Source organism: Gigantopelta aegis, chromosome 5, assembly GCF_016097555.1.
Source record: "Gigantopelta aegis isolate Gae_Host chromosome 5, Gae_host_genome, whole genome shotgun sequence".
Lineage (NCBI taxonomy): Eukaryota > Metazoa > Mollusca > Gastropoda > Neomphalida > Peltospiridae > Gigantopelta > Gigantopelta aegis.
In genome coordinates, this window is record NC_054703.1 from 26,815,495 (window position 1) to 26,830,373 (window position 14,879).

At 36.1% G+C, this 14,879-nt stretch overlaps 1 protein-coding gene across 1 annotated transcript; it reads right to left on the reverse strand.

Annotated features, from left to right (window-relative positions):
• Positions 1-5,902: 5,902 nt before the first annotated feature.
• Positions 5,903-12,580, reverse strand: LOC121373418 (antistasin-like). The gene is made up of 4 exons (XM_041500064.1): positions 12,423-12,580; positions 11,339-11,455; positions 9,176-9,229; positions 5,903-6,241 (listed from the first exon to the last, which is right to left on the reverse strand). The coding sequence occupies exons 1-4, from the start codon at positions 12,466-12,468 to the stop codon at positions 6,132-6,134; spliced, it is 327 nt and encodes a 108-aa protein (XP_041355998.1). The 5' UTR covers positions 12,469-12,580; the 3' UTR covers positions 5,903-6,131.
• Positions 12,581-14,879: the final 2,299 nt, after the last annotated feature.

Sequence of the window (14,879 nt, forward strand, 5' to 3'; positions counted from 1 at the left end):
AACTTTGACACCTCACCGTGCATGTATTGTTTTTATTGTTATAGTCGGCTTGGTGGGGTTTTTAATGTTTTAATTTTTAAATTTGTTTTATTTTTATTTTTTTACGCACGCTGAGACGTACATAAATAATACATTTGTTTCTTTCTGTGTTGCGTGACATCTACTCTTTGTTACTTAACTTGATTTGAGAAGCATGCAGCTGTCAACCGAGCAAAGACAGTCATGAATAATACAGCCAACGGCATGCTGTTTTATTTTACAAATACTTTGCAAGAATCAAAGGATAATATTCCGGATGTAGACAAAAATATATTTTAAAGGGACATTCCTGAGTTTGCTTCATTGTAAAATGTTTCCGACTAATAAAATAGTTCTACGATTAAACTTACATGTTAAATATATTTTCTTGTTTAGAATATCAGATTCTGTATATGCAATGTGTTTCTAGTTGGCTTAATATTTCTAAGAAGCCCAAACTGGATTTTGTCTTCAAATAATTTCATTTTAGGAAATAAAATAAAATTTAACCTAGTACAATTATTAGAACGATCAGAAACACGTTTAATATATAGCCGCTAATATTTTATTTGATATGTAATTACAATCGTTAAAAAGTCTCTGTTAGTCAATAACATCGTAACATTTGCAGCAAACTCAGGAATGTCACTTTAACTTGATTTGAGAAACATGCGGCTGTCAACCGAGCAAAGACAGTCATGAATAATACAGCCAACGGCATGCTGTTTTATTTTACAAATACTTTACAAGAATCAAATTATAATATACCGGATGTAGACAAAACATATTTTTATAATGGGGGGGGGGGGGGGGGGGGGGGGCGGACGTAGCCCAGTGGTAAAACGCACATCTAATGCGCGGACGGTCTTGGATCGATCCCTGTCGGTGGGCCCATTGGGCTATTTCTCGTTCCAGCCAGTGCACCACGACTGGTATATCAACGGCCGTGATATGTGCTATCCTGTGTGTGGGATGCTGCATATAAAATATAGTAGCAAATTGTAGCGGGTTTCCTCTCTATGACTATATCAAAATGACAGTATATTTGACATCCAATAGCCTATGATGTATAAATCAATGTATACCAGGGATGGGGCGATTACTAGAAAAAAGTAATCGATTACGATTACGATTACTTTAGAATGTCACGATTACGTTTACGATTACGATTACGATTACAAGATAATTGAAAGTAATCGATTACGATTGCGAATACATTGTCTAGCAATCATAATTACAATCATGATTACATTTCCATAAATCTACACAAATAATGAATTGATGTTACCACCATGAAGTTATGCACTTTATTTTACAACCATACCGATTTCATTCATTGAAAAACATAATGGATAATTTTGGATTATTTATTAAATTATTTCAAACATTTATAAACGTATGTATACTGCAGGGAGGGAATCAGTTTCCAAAACCAGATTTATTATTCTTAAATTTGGATTATTGACGAAAAGGTACCCATAACCATAGGTGTAATTATTGTATCAATGCATAACATATATATTTTGTTATATTATTGAAATAAGCCATAATTAGTAAGTGCAAACTGTCTGATCACTATTACCTGTTTGTTTTTTATTGTTTGTAGAACGTATACCATTTAATACCATCCACAAATTAAAATAAACTATTTATTTCTTTAAATCTATAAATAAAGAACGAAAGAAAAGAACAAATAAGTAAATAAATAATTAAATTGATATCTGCATACATATACATGTGTTCATTGCATTTAATTGTTGACATTCTAAAAATGACTATTATTAATGAATCGATTTGCAGTCATGTATCTTGGTCTGGGTGTGTTTATTTTGGTAGCATTAGAAGCCCCGCGTTTCGTAGAACATCTATTAAAATCAGCGTTCGGGAATTTTTATCATTACTTTCATCTGGGTGTTTGCTTAATTAGTTACGTTATCTGTGGTTGTGTCTGCGACAGGGTGAGGATGACTGCCCATGGAATCAAGCTTTATACGACTAGCTGGCTACCCGTCAGCAGTCGTAACCACTAACAAAAGAAAAAGAAAGGTTTGCCACCGTACCATTGATGGACTTTCACACCTGTGACAAAACGAAATATTGTCAAGCGTTTCTGAGTTGAAATCAGACCCGTGATAACGCTGTATATGCATTCAGAGGAACGCAAGTGTTTTATTATAACATTATAACATTTGTATATATATATATATATATATATATATATATATTATTCATTGTTTTTCCGGCAATGACTTAGGACACAGAACTGGGGCATGGTGCAGCGCCCTTTTATATATTGCTAGCTAGAACACTGTATTCATTCAAATGGTTTTATAGTAAACGTAAACACGATAGATACCATAATGTGAATGTGTGTCTTCATCCCCTGTATAACATTCATTTGATAATCCAGACGTTATGATCCCCTGTTTCTCAAGGCAAATAATAGTTATATGAGAGTAGTAGACAATGAGAGATCAGTTCTACTGACTGACCAGTATTGTTTCTAAATATAGGCATTGTTACTGGAGTTGATGTAAGTAATTATGAGTAATCATGAAAGTAATCGCTGATTACGATTACATTAGCAATGTGATCGATTACGATTGCGATTACATGACATTCTCAAACAATGTAATCGATTATGATTGCGATTACATGACATTCTCAAACAATGTAATCGATTACGATTGCGATTACATGACATTCTCAAACAATGTAATCGATTATGATTGCGGTGCATGAAAACATGTAATCGATTACAATCGATTACGATTACTGATTACGATTGCCCCATCTCTGATAATATATACACATACATACAGACATACGTATCAATTATTGGACGTCATTGAGGGCAATATCATGTTTTATGGACCGATGAAACTGATACTGAATGAATGAATGAACATTTTTAACGACACCCTGAAAAATACATAGGCTACTGGGTGTCAAACTATTGTAAATGCAAAACAAATTTGATGATCAACATCAATATAAAAATTCAAGATCCAAACAAAAACACAATGTAAAGAACTGTGCAAAAATACAAATATCACAGATAGATACTGACTTTTATTCAAAACTTTAATTGTATCCCGAAGAAAACATAGGGATTTATGCTGTATTGGCCATTCTCAAAGAGAATATTACACCCCTGCACCACGGTGAAGTTACAGCACGCGCAGGGGAAATTGATATTGACCGAGGCCAAATGTGGTCAATAATTGTTTTATTACATAATGTTATCCATAACATAGGCGGATAGGGGGGGGGGGGGGGGGGGTCTCCCCCTATATTTTGCGATAATTATGATTTTATTATATATTAATTTTCATTTTTTTACGATAACCCTCAAAACCTCCCCCAAAGTTGCCTTGGCATTCCATCTCATGTCACTGCCCCCCGCCCCCCAAAAGGATTTTGTGGACCCGCCACTGCATAATACTCGTACATTCCTGATTTGTTTATCAGAATCGAAATACTCTAACGCTTATAATTACTCGCAATGTGTTAAAACTGATGAGATTTAGTGACGTCACGTAATCGTATGACGTTGTATGACACACAGAGGAAAGCGGGAACAAACAGTTGAAACATTACCAAGACAAGTAATAAATTTGAGCATACATTTAATACAAAAGAGATACCCATTACCTTCAAATGCACTTTTTTATTTGTAACATAAAATCCCAAGAGTGCCGAATCCAACTGCATTTTGTGGCATCATGTACGTTTGCGAGATATTCGTTACACGATTTGACGATTACCGACCTTGTTTTTGTCGTATTTGCGGAATTAAACTCAGTATGACTAAAGATGTTATCTTTTTGTTGAAGGACAGCAAAGCGTTTTGTCACACGTTTGTGCTTGTGTACATTAGAATTAGCAGTTGTCGTCGTATTACGTTACCTACTCATTAATTGGATAGAATTTTGTTTCATCTTTATTTTCATTGGTCACGGCAATATCACTTTTGATGGACTGGTGGGACCGTCTCAAGGCAATATCAATATTTATGGAAGGACATGTGACTGGTTTTTGACCAATAAGAATACAGATATATGTTCATTATGTTATATATATATATATATATATATATATATATACAGTCAAACCTGTATATAACGGCCACCCAAGGGACCTGACAAAAGTGGTCGTTATAGAGAGGTGACCCTTATATACAAGTTCAAAATTAGAACCCATATATTAAAGAATATCACAACTGTCATAAAAAAAAATGTCACTTTTTAAACCATTCCCACACTAGCTGTTTATGTCATCATTGCCTGTTGCTTTCTTCTTCCTTTTTCTTTTGGCTGAAATATTATTGTCAAAATCGGCCAGAACATCTGCTTTCCTTTTTAAAACAGAATTAATCTGAAAACGTCCTACACCAAAATGATCAGCGATCTTTCACGCACTTAAATTGCCTTTCTCAGATTTGTTAACAACGTCGATTCTCTGTTCTAACGTTAAAGCAGTACTAGTTTTCGGTGGCATTTTGCATACAAATGTATTCGTTAATATATTTCGCAAACGCTAACATTGACTTGCAGAAGATATTTTGTGTAATTGAAGGTTATTACCCATGTGGCATGTTTGACTCATTTCTTTATTTCATGTCACCGCTAATCATTCAGTGGAGTATGATCGTTGATTACAGCTGAATAAAATCAGGAGTCGCTTAAAAAATCCGAACACAGGACATCTGCAATGACCGCCGTCTTCAGCTATTCATGTTTATTTACCAATCATGTCTGGCTAGAAACAAGGAAACACCTAACATAATACCTCATTTGTTTGGTTTCTCGAGACTTAATAGAGTGACCATACATACAAATTACATTATGTACAGCCAATGGGAAGTCGTCTACTATTCAGTAAGGATGCTGAGAACCAATCGAATTACACCACCAGTATCTGCGTGTCACGGAAGTTACTGAGTGTCTGTTTGTTTTTCAATTACGATCAGAGAATTACAATGGAATTTTACTTTGACAGAAAATAAACTCAAAGCTACAGACATGGCCATATAAACACATTTAATTTATAATTTTTAAGATGATTGAAAAAGTAAATACATAACCAGGGTAAAAAAATAAACCAAAAAACGTCTTTACGACGATCATCTTGTGACCGTTATAGCAGGTTCAACCTGTGATTTTGGGTGAAAAATAGTGACCGCTGGCCGTTATGGACAGGTGACCGTTATGTACAGGTCAAATAAGGAAAGAAATGCATTGGGAGGGATTTATAGTGACCGTTATAGGCAGGTGACAGTTTGGACAGGTGACCGTTAGACCAGGTTCGACTGTATATATATATGTATATACACACATATACTCGCCTATTATTGGAAACGATTTTATTTTGTTTCTCTTACTTTGCCATGACTGGCATATAGTCTACATCATTATTTCATATACCAACCGTGCAGCCACTGGTTGGTTGGAACGGGAAATAAGCCGGGATTCGATCATACAGTGTAAATATGAAACACAAGATGAACTGGCTAACCACTTGTTCCTCGTGTAGGGATAGAGCTCAGTCGGTAGATCGCTCCCCTGATATACTTGGGTCGAATGTTCGAATTCCATCGGTGGACTCATTCCACGTATGTTTTTTTCCCCGTCACAGCCAATGCTCCAAGACTGGTATATCAAAGGCCGTGCTATGAGCGGAAACGTGCTTATAAAAGATCCCTTGCTGCTAATGGGAAAATGTAGAGGGTTTCCTCTTAAACTTTGTGTCAAAAATTATCAAATGTTTTATATATCAATAGCCATATATAATAACTTAATGCGCTATTGTGTTTGCATTTAACCTTTCTATAGCATTCTTGCTACAGAAAAAAAATCAATTTAAAGAAAAGAATACAAAAATATATGCCTAAACTATTTTATTTTCTTCAATAACAAAATTTACAAAATCTCAACCAGCCTTTCGTCTTGAACAATTGTGTGCTCGTTTTATTTATTTACTATTTAATGTTCTCCTGTAAACCCCGTCCTGTCTTGTCACATATTATATTATGTATTCGTTCATGTTTCCCCATGTGCCGTTGCCTAACGGCCTGGGTGTAACACAGTTCTGTTCTGTTCTCTTCTCTTCTGTTAATAACCAAGTTTGCATTTACATATTTCGCATCCATTGGCATCCCGGGCGTATCCATAGCGACAGAACAGACGACAGCACTTCGGACCGCAAGGACAGACATGTTTAACTGTAAATAATATAAAATACATAGATGATTAAAACTAAATACGATTTATTTTGTTTAACGGAACCATTAGAGCACACTGATTAATCAATCGCCGGCTATTGAAAGTTTGTTTGTTTAACGACACCACTAGAGCACACTGATTAATCAATCACCGGCTATTGGATGTCAAACGTGGTAATTGTGACAAGTAGTCATCGGTATACAGGCTGGTAGGTACTGGGTTCGGATCCCAGTCGAGGCATGGGATTTTTAATCCAGATACCGACTCCAAACCCTAAGTGAGTGTTCCGCAAGGCTCAATGGGTAGGTGTAAACCACTTGCACCGACCAGTGATCCATAACTGGTTCAACAAAGGTCATGATTGTGCTATCCTGTCTGTGGGAAGCGCAAATAAAAGAGCTCTTGCTGCCTGTCGTAAAAGAGTAGCCTATGTGGCGACAGCGGGTTTCCTCTAAAACAACAGTGTTTGAATGACTATATGTTTGACGTCCAATAGCCGATGATAAGATAAAAAATCAATGTGCTCTAGTGGCGTCGTTAAATAAAACAAACTTTACTTTTTTAACTTTCATCAGAGGAAACTCGCTACACTTGTTCGTTAGCAGCAAGGGTGCTTTTATATGCACTTCCCTACAGACATATAAACATATGCCACGGCTTTTGATATACCAGTCGTGGTGCACTGGTTGGAACGAAAGAAAAAAGTCAAATAATTTAGTCCTCTGAGGTGGTCCGAAAATTTGTTTTGTTTAACGACACCACTAGAGCTCATTGATTTATTCATCGTCGCCTATTCAGTGTCAAACATGTGGTCATGTTTCACTTTCTGGTCCTACAGGAAACCCGCTACGTTTTTTTCCCATTAGCAGCAAGTTGTATTTTATATGGACTTTGCCACAGACGTGACAGCACATACCACGATATTTGAATACTAAATCAATAATCGCCACGAGATCAAGTTGGTTGAAAGAGTAATCGTCTTACAGTGTAGGGGACGGGACGTAGCCCAGTGGTACAGCGCTCGCTTGAAGCGCGATCGATCTGGGATCGATTCCCGTCGGTGAGCCCATTGGGCTATTTCTCGTTCTAGTCAGTGCTCCACAACTGGTTTAAAAAAGGCCGTGGTATGTATAATCCTATCTGTGGGTTGGTGCATATAAAAGGTCCCTTGCTGTTAATCGAAAAGAGTAGCCCATGAAGTCGCGACAGCGGGATTCCTCTCTCAATATCTGCGTGGTCCTTAACCGTCTGTCCGACGCCATGTAACCGTAAATAAAATGTGTTGAGTGCGTCGTTAAATAAAACATTTCCTTCCTTCCTTCCTTACAGTGTATTTGATAGTTTCATGAGACGAAACTAAACTTTGACTAATTTACCTCGTTTGTTTGATAATTTAAATACAATTTAACACTTACAACAGGGTAAGTTATATATTGCAGGTTTCAATAGCAAAATTTATTTAAATTTAAATATCAACACATTAATATATGGCGATCCTAACTTCACACTACAAGAAAACATCTGCAAAGCAATTGACAATTCCATTGCTGAAAGCAAACGTTTTGACGACACGACGTTACAAATAATTTAATCAAAACGAAATTGTAATGCATTTTCTTCTTCACAGTTCATTTTAGAGATATTCCTGGAACAATATACTGAAAATACAACAAACTCCTAATAATATTATTAATATGCATTTTGCCGGTCATATTGGTATCATGCTAATGAAGGGAGTATTCAGACGTGTAGTTTAATACCGGTTTAGAGATTCAGTGACTGAGTGAGTGAGTGAGTGAGTAAGTGAGTGAGTGAGTGAGTGGTTGGGTTTTTTGTTTAATTAAGAATGTTGAAACTTGGGAAGAGAGGATCTTGTTGAAATGTTCGAGAATACGATTTTTTTTTGTCGATACACGTACGAAATATATTAAGTCAGAATATTTGTTCAGGCCAAATGTTCTAAAAGTCACGAACTGTTTAACAGTAAAAGTTTGCCAGTATCAAGAAATCTACCTCTGTTTGTAAGAGTTATTTTTAAGACAACTTCTTAAAGTTTAAAAACCGTGTTGCAGGAAACTACCATATCCATTGAGTGTTACATTTTGTTTTCTCTGTCTGACAAATATTTTCTTCATCATGTCATGTACTATGACCAGTGAAGTAATAAAGTGTTTGTTTTGTTTGTTTAATATGCCAGCCACTCACTCACCCGCTCAGTCAATCACAAGAAAACAGTCTCACCTGCAAAGCAATTCACAATTCCATTACTGAAAGCATACGTTTTGACTGATATATACTGAGAGGCATAAATAATGCAATGGGTATTTCACTGAATAATCTCTTATAGAAATGTCAAATCACATATATTAAGTATGCGGACAAATAACATATTGGTAATAATTTAAGTGAGAGACGATTTTTTTTCAAATCAGAATTTGTTTTAATAAAATGATTTTTCAGCAAAAATCATAACTGGTGTGTTTATTACAACAATACAACATTGCATATGAAAATCGTTTTACATGTGCATTGCCTGCTCTCGTCTCCCTATAAAAGCAACCATTTTTTGTGTTGTCTGTCTTTTTTTAATATGCCATGGTAAGTAATGTTAAAAAATTACTGTTTGTGCTTTTTGTTTAAAAACACATTTTATTAAAAAAAATATCCGATTTGAACAATATCTTCTTTCAGTTACAGTTGTTACCAATATGTCATTTGTCTGCATGCCTAATACTGATGACATAATATTTCTAAAAGAAAATATCAGCGTATATCCTTTGCGTTATTTATGCTTCTGAGTATATATTTCTCAATCAATCCCTAACTCACTCAATCATTCATTCATTCAAATGTTCCTTCTCTTATTCAGTCATGCACTCATCTGGTAACTCGGTTATTTTATTATCATCTCTATTTCTCTATGAGATACTTACTTCCGATAAGCTGACAAGTTCTTGATCCACATATTCCAGCACAACATGTTTTGCCTATAACAATTAATTAATTGATTAATTAATTAATTAATAATGAAATGAAGAAATTACAAAATAAAGAAGGAAAGAAATCAGAGGAAATCAAAATGTATTACCCCTGCGGTCACTGATAATGGGGGAACTATTTTTCATATTTTCTCAGTGAGAAATATTCTGCATTGGTTTGAAGGGACTGTCCTGAGTTTGCAGCCATTGTAAGATTTGTGTGATAACAGAGCCTTGTTGACGACTACTATTTCAATCTAAATACTTTTTATTCTTTAGAATACCACTGTCTGTATACCGAATATGTTTGCAGTCGTACACTAATGTTTGTAGCACTCAGGTTTTACTTTAATTCGTGATATATTTTTAAAATCCGGTTTAGGCTAATAGCAGCATTATGAGAAATACAAACACCTTGTAAATACAGACGCTGATATTCTCAATGAGAAAATGTGTCTAATTTGCATGTTACATCATCGAAAAGGCTCTATTGGTCGGAAACATTTTACAATGGTTGTAAACATAGGACTGTTCCTTTAACGTACACCACTATTAAACCAATCACATAGTCGGTACTAAATATGACGTCATCACAATTTGGTAAATCACACAATATTACGTCATGTAGCCAAAGTCTTTCTGTTTCCAGTGTTAAACGTATAATGAAATGTTAGTTTAATACAATTCGTTATTCATTAAGACAAATTTTACAAAATATATACAACTTTTGAGTTTGGTTTTGGCCAATTATCTGTAAACCGGGATTAAAATACAAAGTTAAAGCAATGCCACGAACAGAGTGTAAAGTGAGTTACATCATTTCCATATACATGGACGCCTCTGTATATAAAAAAAGAAAGGCTCTAAAAATAGATGGGATGATACATAGAATAACAAACTCGATACCAGGTTTGTTTTTACCTTATCAAATAATTTTCTCTTGTCACTCGCTAAAGCTCGTAACAAATGAAATTTATTTTACTCGGGACACAAATTTTATAATAACTGGTAACTCTTTTATGTATATGTAATAAAGAAAACATAAACAAACACGATAATGGATAAGAAGACTAAATAACTAACGATGATGCACATTTTAATAATAAATAAAATAAAATTACAAAATAAAATGAATGTGTAGACAGAGGTAGATAGATAAAAAAAAGGATGAGAGAGAGAGAGAGAGAGAGAGAGAGAGAGAGAGAGAGAGAGAGAGAGAGAGAGAGAGAGAGAGAGAGGAGAGAGAGAGAGAGAGAGAGAGAGACAGACAGACAGACAGACATACATACAAGCAGAGAGAGAGAGAGAGAGAGAGAGAGAGAGAGAGAGAGAGAGAGAGAGAGAGAGAGACAGACAGACAGACAGACATACATACATACAGACATATGGATATATAGAGATACAGACTAACTGATATACAGATATACATACATACATATATACATACATATATACATACATATACATAGATAGATAGATAGATAGACAGACAGACAGACAGACAGACAGACAGACAGACAGACACATACATACATACATACATACATACATACATAGATAGATAGATAGATAGATAGATAGATAGATAGATAGATAGATAGATAGATAGATAGATAGATATATCGACAGATATACCTATAGATAGATAACTATTTAGATAGATAGATATAAGATAGATAGATATATAGATAGATAGATAGATAGATAGATAGGTAGATAGATAGATAGATAGATAGATAGATAGAGATGGATGGATAGACAGACAGACAGATACCGATATATAGATAGATAGATGGATATATAGATAGATAAATAGATAAACCGGTAGGTAGATAAATAGATGTATACATAGACAGAAAGGTATATACATATTTAAATATATGCATAACCAAGTAACTAACTAACTAAATAAATAAACAAATTAAATACATAAATTATAATATGATCTGGTTTGTGTTTCAAAGTTAATTATAACGATTATCTGTTATTTATTTTAGATTCCTTGGGTTATGATCAAAAACGCGTGGTAACTTTTAGTGCGAAGGGCTACGCCGATTCACATAGTTTGGAATAACCCACACCCTGGTAATTGATTAAGTTTTTCTAGAAAGTACTTACCAGCAGGGCAGTTTTGTAACTCGACAGAACATTCGTTGATAACGAGCATAGCTGCACAATCAGAAGGAAGATAGAACGGGACAGGAGGACACTGGTTTGGATGGGCTGGATGGGCAACTGCAACGAGACAATTATAATCAGTTAAATCAAGATATTTTGATACAAAATCATTTCGTATTATATCGTATAGTATTGTATTGCATCGTATCGTATCGCTGACATCGCATCGCATCGTATCATATCGTATCGTATTGTATCGTATTGTATCGTATCGTATTGTATTATATCGTATCGTATAGTATAGTATAGTATCGTATCGTATCGTATCGTATCGTATCGTATAGTATCGTATCGTATCGTATAGTATAGTATCGTATCGTATCGTGTCGTATTGCATTATATCGCATAGTATCGTATCGTATTATATCGTATCGTATCATATCGTATCATATTGTATTATATCGTATCGTATCGCATCGCATCACATCGTATCGTATCGTGTCGTATCGTATCGTATCGTATCGTATCGTATCGTATCGTATCGTATCATATTGTATTATATCATATCGTATCGTATCGTATCGTATCGCACCGCATCACATCGTATCGTATCGTATCGTATCGTATTGTATCGTATTGTATCGTATCGCATCATATCGCATCATATCGCATCAATTTATATGCTATGCTACGCTCTGTTGTACTATGTTCCGTTGTACTCTATTCTGTTGTGCTCTCTCAGTCTCTCTCTCTCTCTCTCTCTCTCTCTCTCTCTCTCTCTCTCTCTCTCTCTCTCTCTCTCTCTCTCTCTCTCTCTCTCTCTCTCTCTCTCTCTCTCTCTCTCTAATGAATCCTGTTTATCCTATAACACTTCTAAAATAACATTTTAGTTCAATTGTTTGTAAATCACAGTACTAACGTCATTATGATTAGCACGAATTAGTTCAACTAAAGCTTTGAAATCGTTACCTCCAGGTAGACAGGTCATGCTGGCTTTTAAGCAAATAGCCCATCCACAGCAACACATTACCTAGAGACTTTGCAAATTTTGAATATTCTTAATATACTGAAAATAAATACATACCGGCAACTGCAAGTAGTCCCACAAAGCTTAACAATAATATTGCCATACTGCGAACTGGTTTTCACGGTAAATGCGATAGACAGTGATTATGTGAACATAGACAAATATGCATACACACTAGATAGAAACACGATGCGTTATCTTTAACATTAAACAGTCGAGATATATCAGCCAATGGGACTCAAGGCCATTCACATCCTGTTTTGTTCTTTCCTTAAATGTGTTGGCATACATTAATGTATAATAAAAACAGGGATGACAAATGGATATGCTAAAAAGAATACTAAACGAAAACAAATGTTCTGCAGTGCCGGGCTTCGTTTAAAGTTAAGATATGCACAATTAGGATATTTTTGCACATGCTTCCGTAGTGCAGGGCTCGCATTAAGTCAATATTTTTCTTAATGTGCAGGGCGAGTTGCTTCCCTGTATTTAGCAAACTTAAAATGGCGGGCAAACTTTTAATGTTGTCGTTGGAAGATTTATGTTGTTAATAATGATCCAAGTACCTCAGTCGGGATTTAGTGAGTACGGTAGTTTACAAAAGTTTTCGTCTGTGCACTATTTCGGTTGATAAAGGGTTGAAACATGGTGCCACAAGTTTTTAATACAAGCTATATATAGGGTATGTAACAAGATCCGGACGTATATAAAAATAGAAACACGCTTTCTACGCTTTCTACGACTAATGCTTCCATTCTTATCTTTGTGAAGAGAAGGTTTTATTTAACGACGCACTCAACACATTTTATTTACGGTTATATGGCGTCGGACATATGGTTAAGGACCACACAGATATTGAGGGAGGCAATCTGCTGCCGCCACTCCATGGGATATTCTTTTCGATTGGCAGCAAGGGATCTTTTATATGTACCATTCCACAGACAAGATAGCACACACCACGGCCTTTGATGTACCAGTCGTGGTGGACTGGCTGTAGCGACAAATTACTCAGACGACCCCATAGATAGGATAGCACATGCCATGGCCTTTGATGTACCAGTCGTGGTGCACTGGCTGGGGTGAAAATTAGCCCAATGGGCCCACTGACGGGGATCGATCCCAAACCGACCGCGCATCAAGCGAGCGCGTTACCACTGGGGTACGTCTCGCCCCTGTACTGGGAAGAGATATCAAATGTTGCATACCCACGCCACACCTTGTTGTTGCAATCTGATGTATTGGGGGGAAAATCATGAAATTTATGAACCCTGAGTTTGTTCAGTCCTAACAGTCGAGTGCTACAAAAGATGTGCACCAGGCTTGCACATCAATATCTATTGTCATAACTGCAGCCCACATATGACCTATATTCTGGGCACAATATGCAATATGGTATTTTATAGATAGTGTGACAATGAATGCTGTCAAAGACAAAATATCACCAACATCTTGGATACTACCACGATCGAGCTGCAAGTTGGCGAAGACTCTGAGATAGTTAAATAATTGATATGTTGGACGCGAATAACAGTTGACGTCACAGGATTATAGAAGGTCGGGAGCTTTAAAAGAGAACACACCGCTATTTCAGCTGTTTCACCGCTAATTTAGTTCTCTGAAAAAAGAAAGAATACCACTTCTCTTTATTTTATTATGATGGTGTCTGAAGAGACTTTTGACAGTATGATTATGGGATATTGGAAGGGCAACATTGCCTCGTGATTATGACATATTAAACTGACAGATGCTTTCTTTGTTTTTTTAAAACTTTATTAATGTGCCTATATCCCCCAAAAAGGTTCAGGTACCTGACAGATGCATAACAGGGGCCTAATTCACAAAGGTCTCTTAGGCTCTGTTACCCAACAAAGCATCCTCTTTGTTAGTCTCCAAGCATTGCACTGCGAGATCGCAAAGTTGCAAGAGTGTAATGAATTAGGACCCTGCTTAGCTACAGGCAAGACCATTGTTTACACTGCCTGTGTTACATATTTTTAACGAGAGTTGCAAATTTAGTGCGTGCTTGGCTTTATGTTTTTATTGTTACCAATGTATAATCAATAATGGTGAGGAAGGAAGGAAGAAGATGTTTTATTTAACGACACGCTCAACACATTTTATTTACGGTTATATGGCCTCGGACATATGGTTAAGGACAACACAGATATTGAGAGAGGAAACCCTCTGTCGCCACTTCATGGGCTACTCTTTTCGATTAGATACGCCTCGCCCCATAGTGGTGAGATACCAACAATGCCCACCATCAACAGTGGAGCAAGGCGACTTTCCTCCCATAATCTCCGCTGACTCCATTGATATCTGCCCCCTAGTGTGCCTCCTCGTAGGTTTTGGGCTGTCTCTATTCACTAAAACGACTTTGTTCTCACAATCTCTGCTGACTCCATTGACGTCTGCCCCCCAGTGTGCCTCCTCGTAGGTTTTGGGCTGTCTCTATTCACTAAAACGACTTTGTTCTCACAATCTCTGCTGACTCCATTGACGTCTGCCCCCTAA

Bases quoted from the DNA above. Each gene is read 5' to 3' on its own strand.
- LOC121373418 (XM_041500064.1), bottom strand. From the start codon at position 12,468: ATGGCAATATTATTGTTAAGCTTTGTGGGACTACTTGCAGTTGCCG. The intron at 11,456-12,422 runs GTATGTATTTAT...GTCTCGTTGCAG, and splicing joins GGGACTACTTGCAGTTGCCG to TTGCCCATCCAGCCCATCCA. The intron at 6,242-9,175 runs GTAAGTATCTCA...TATTATTTACAG, and splicing joins AACTTGTCAGCTTATCGGAA to TTAAACATGTCTGTCCTTGC.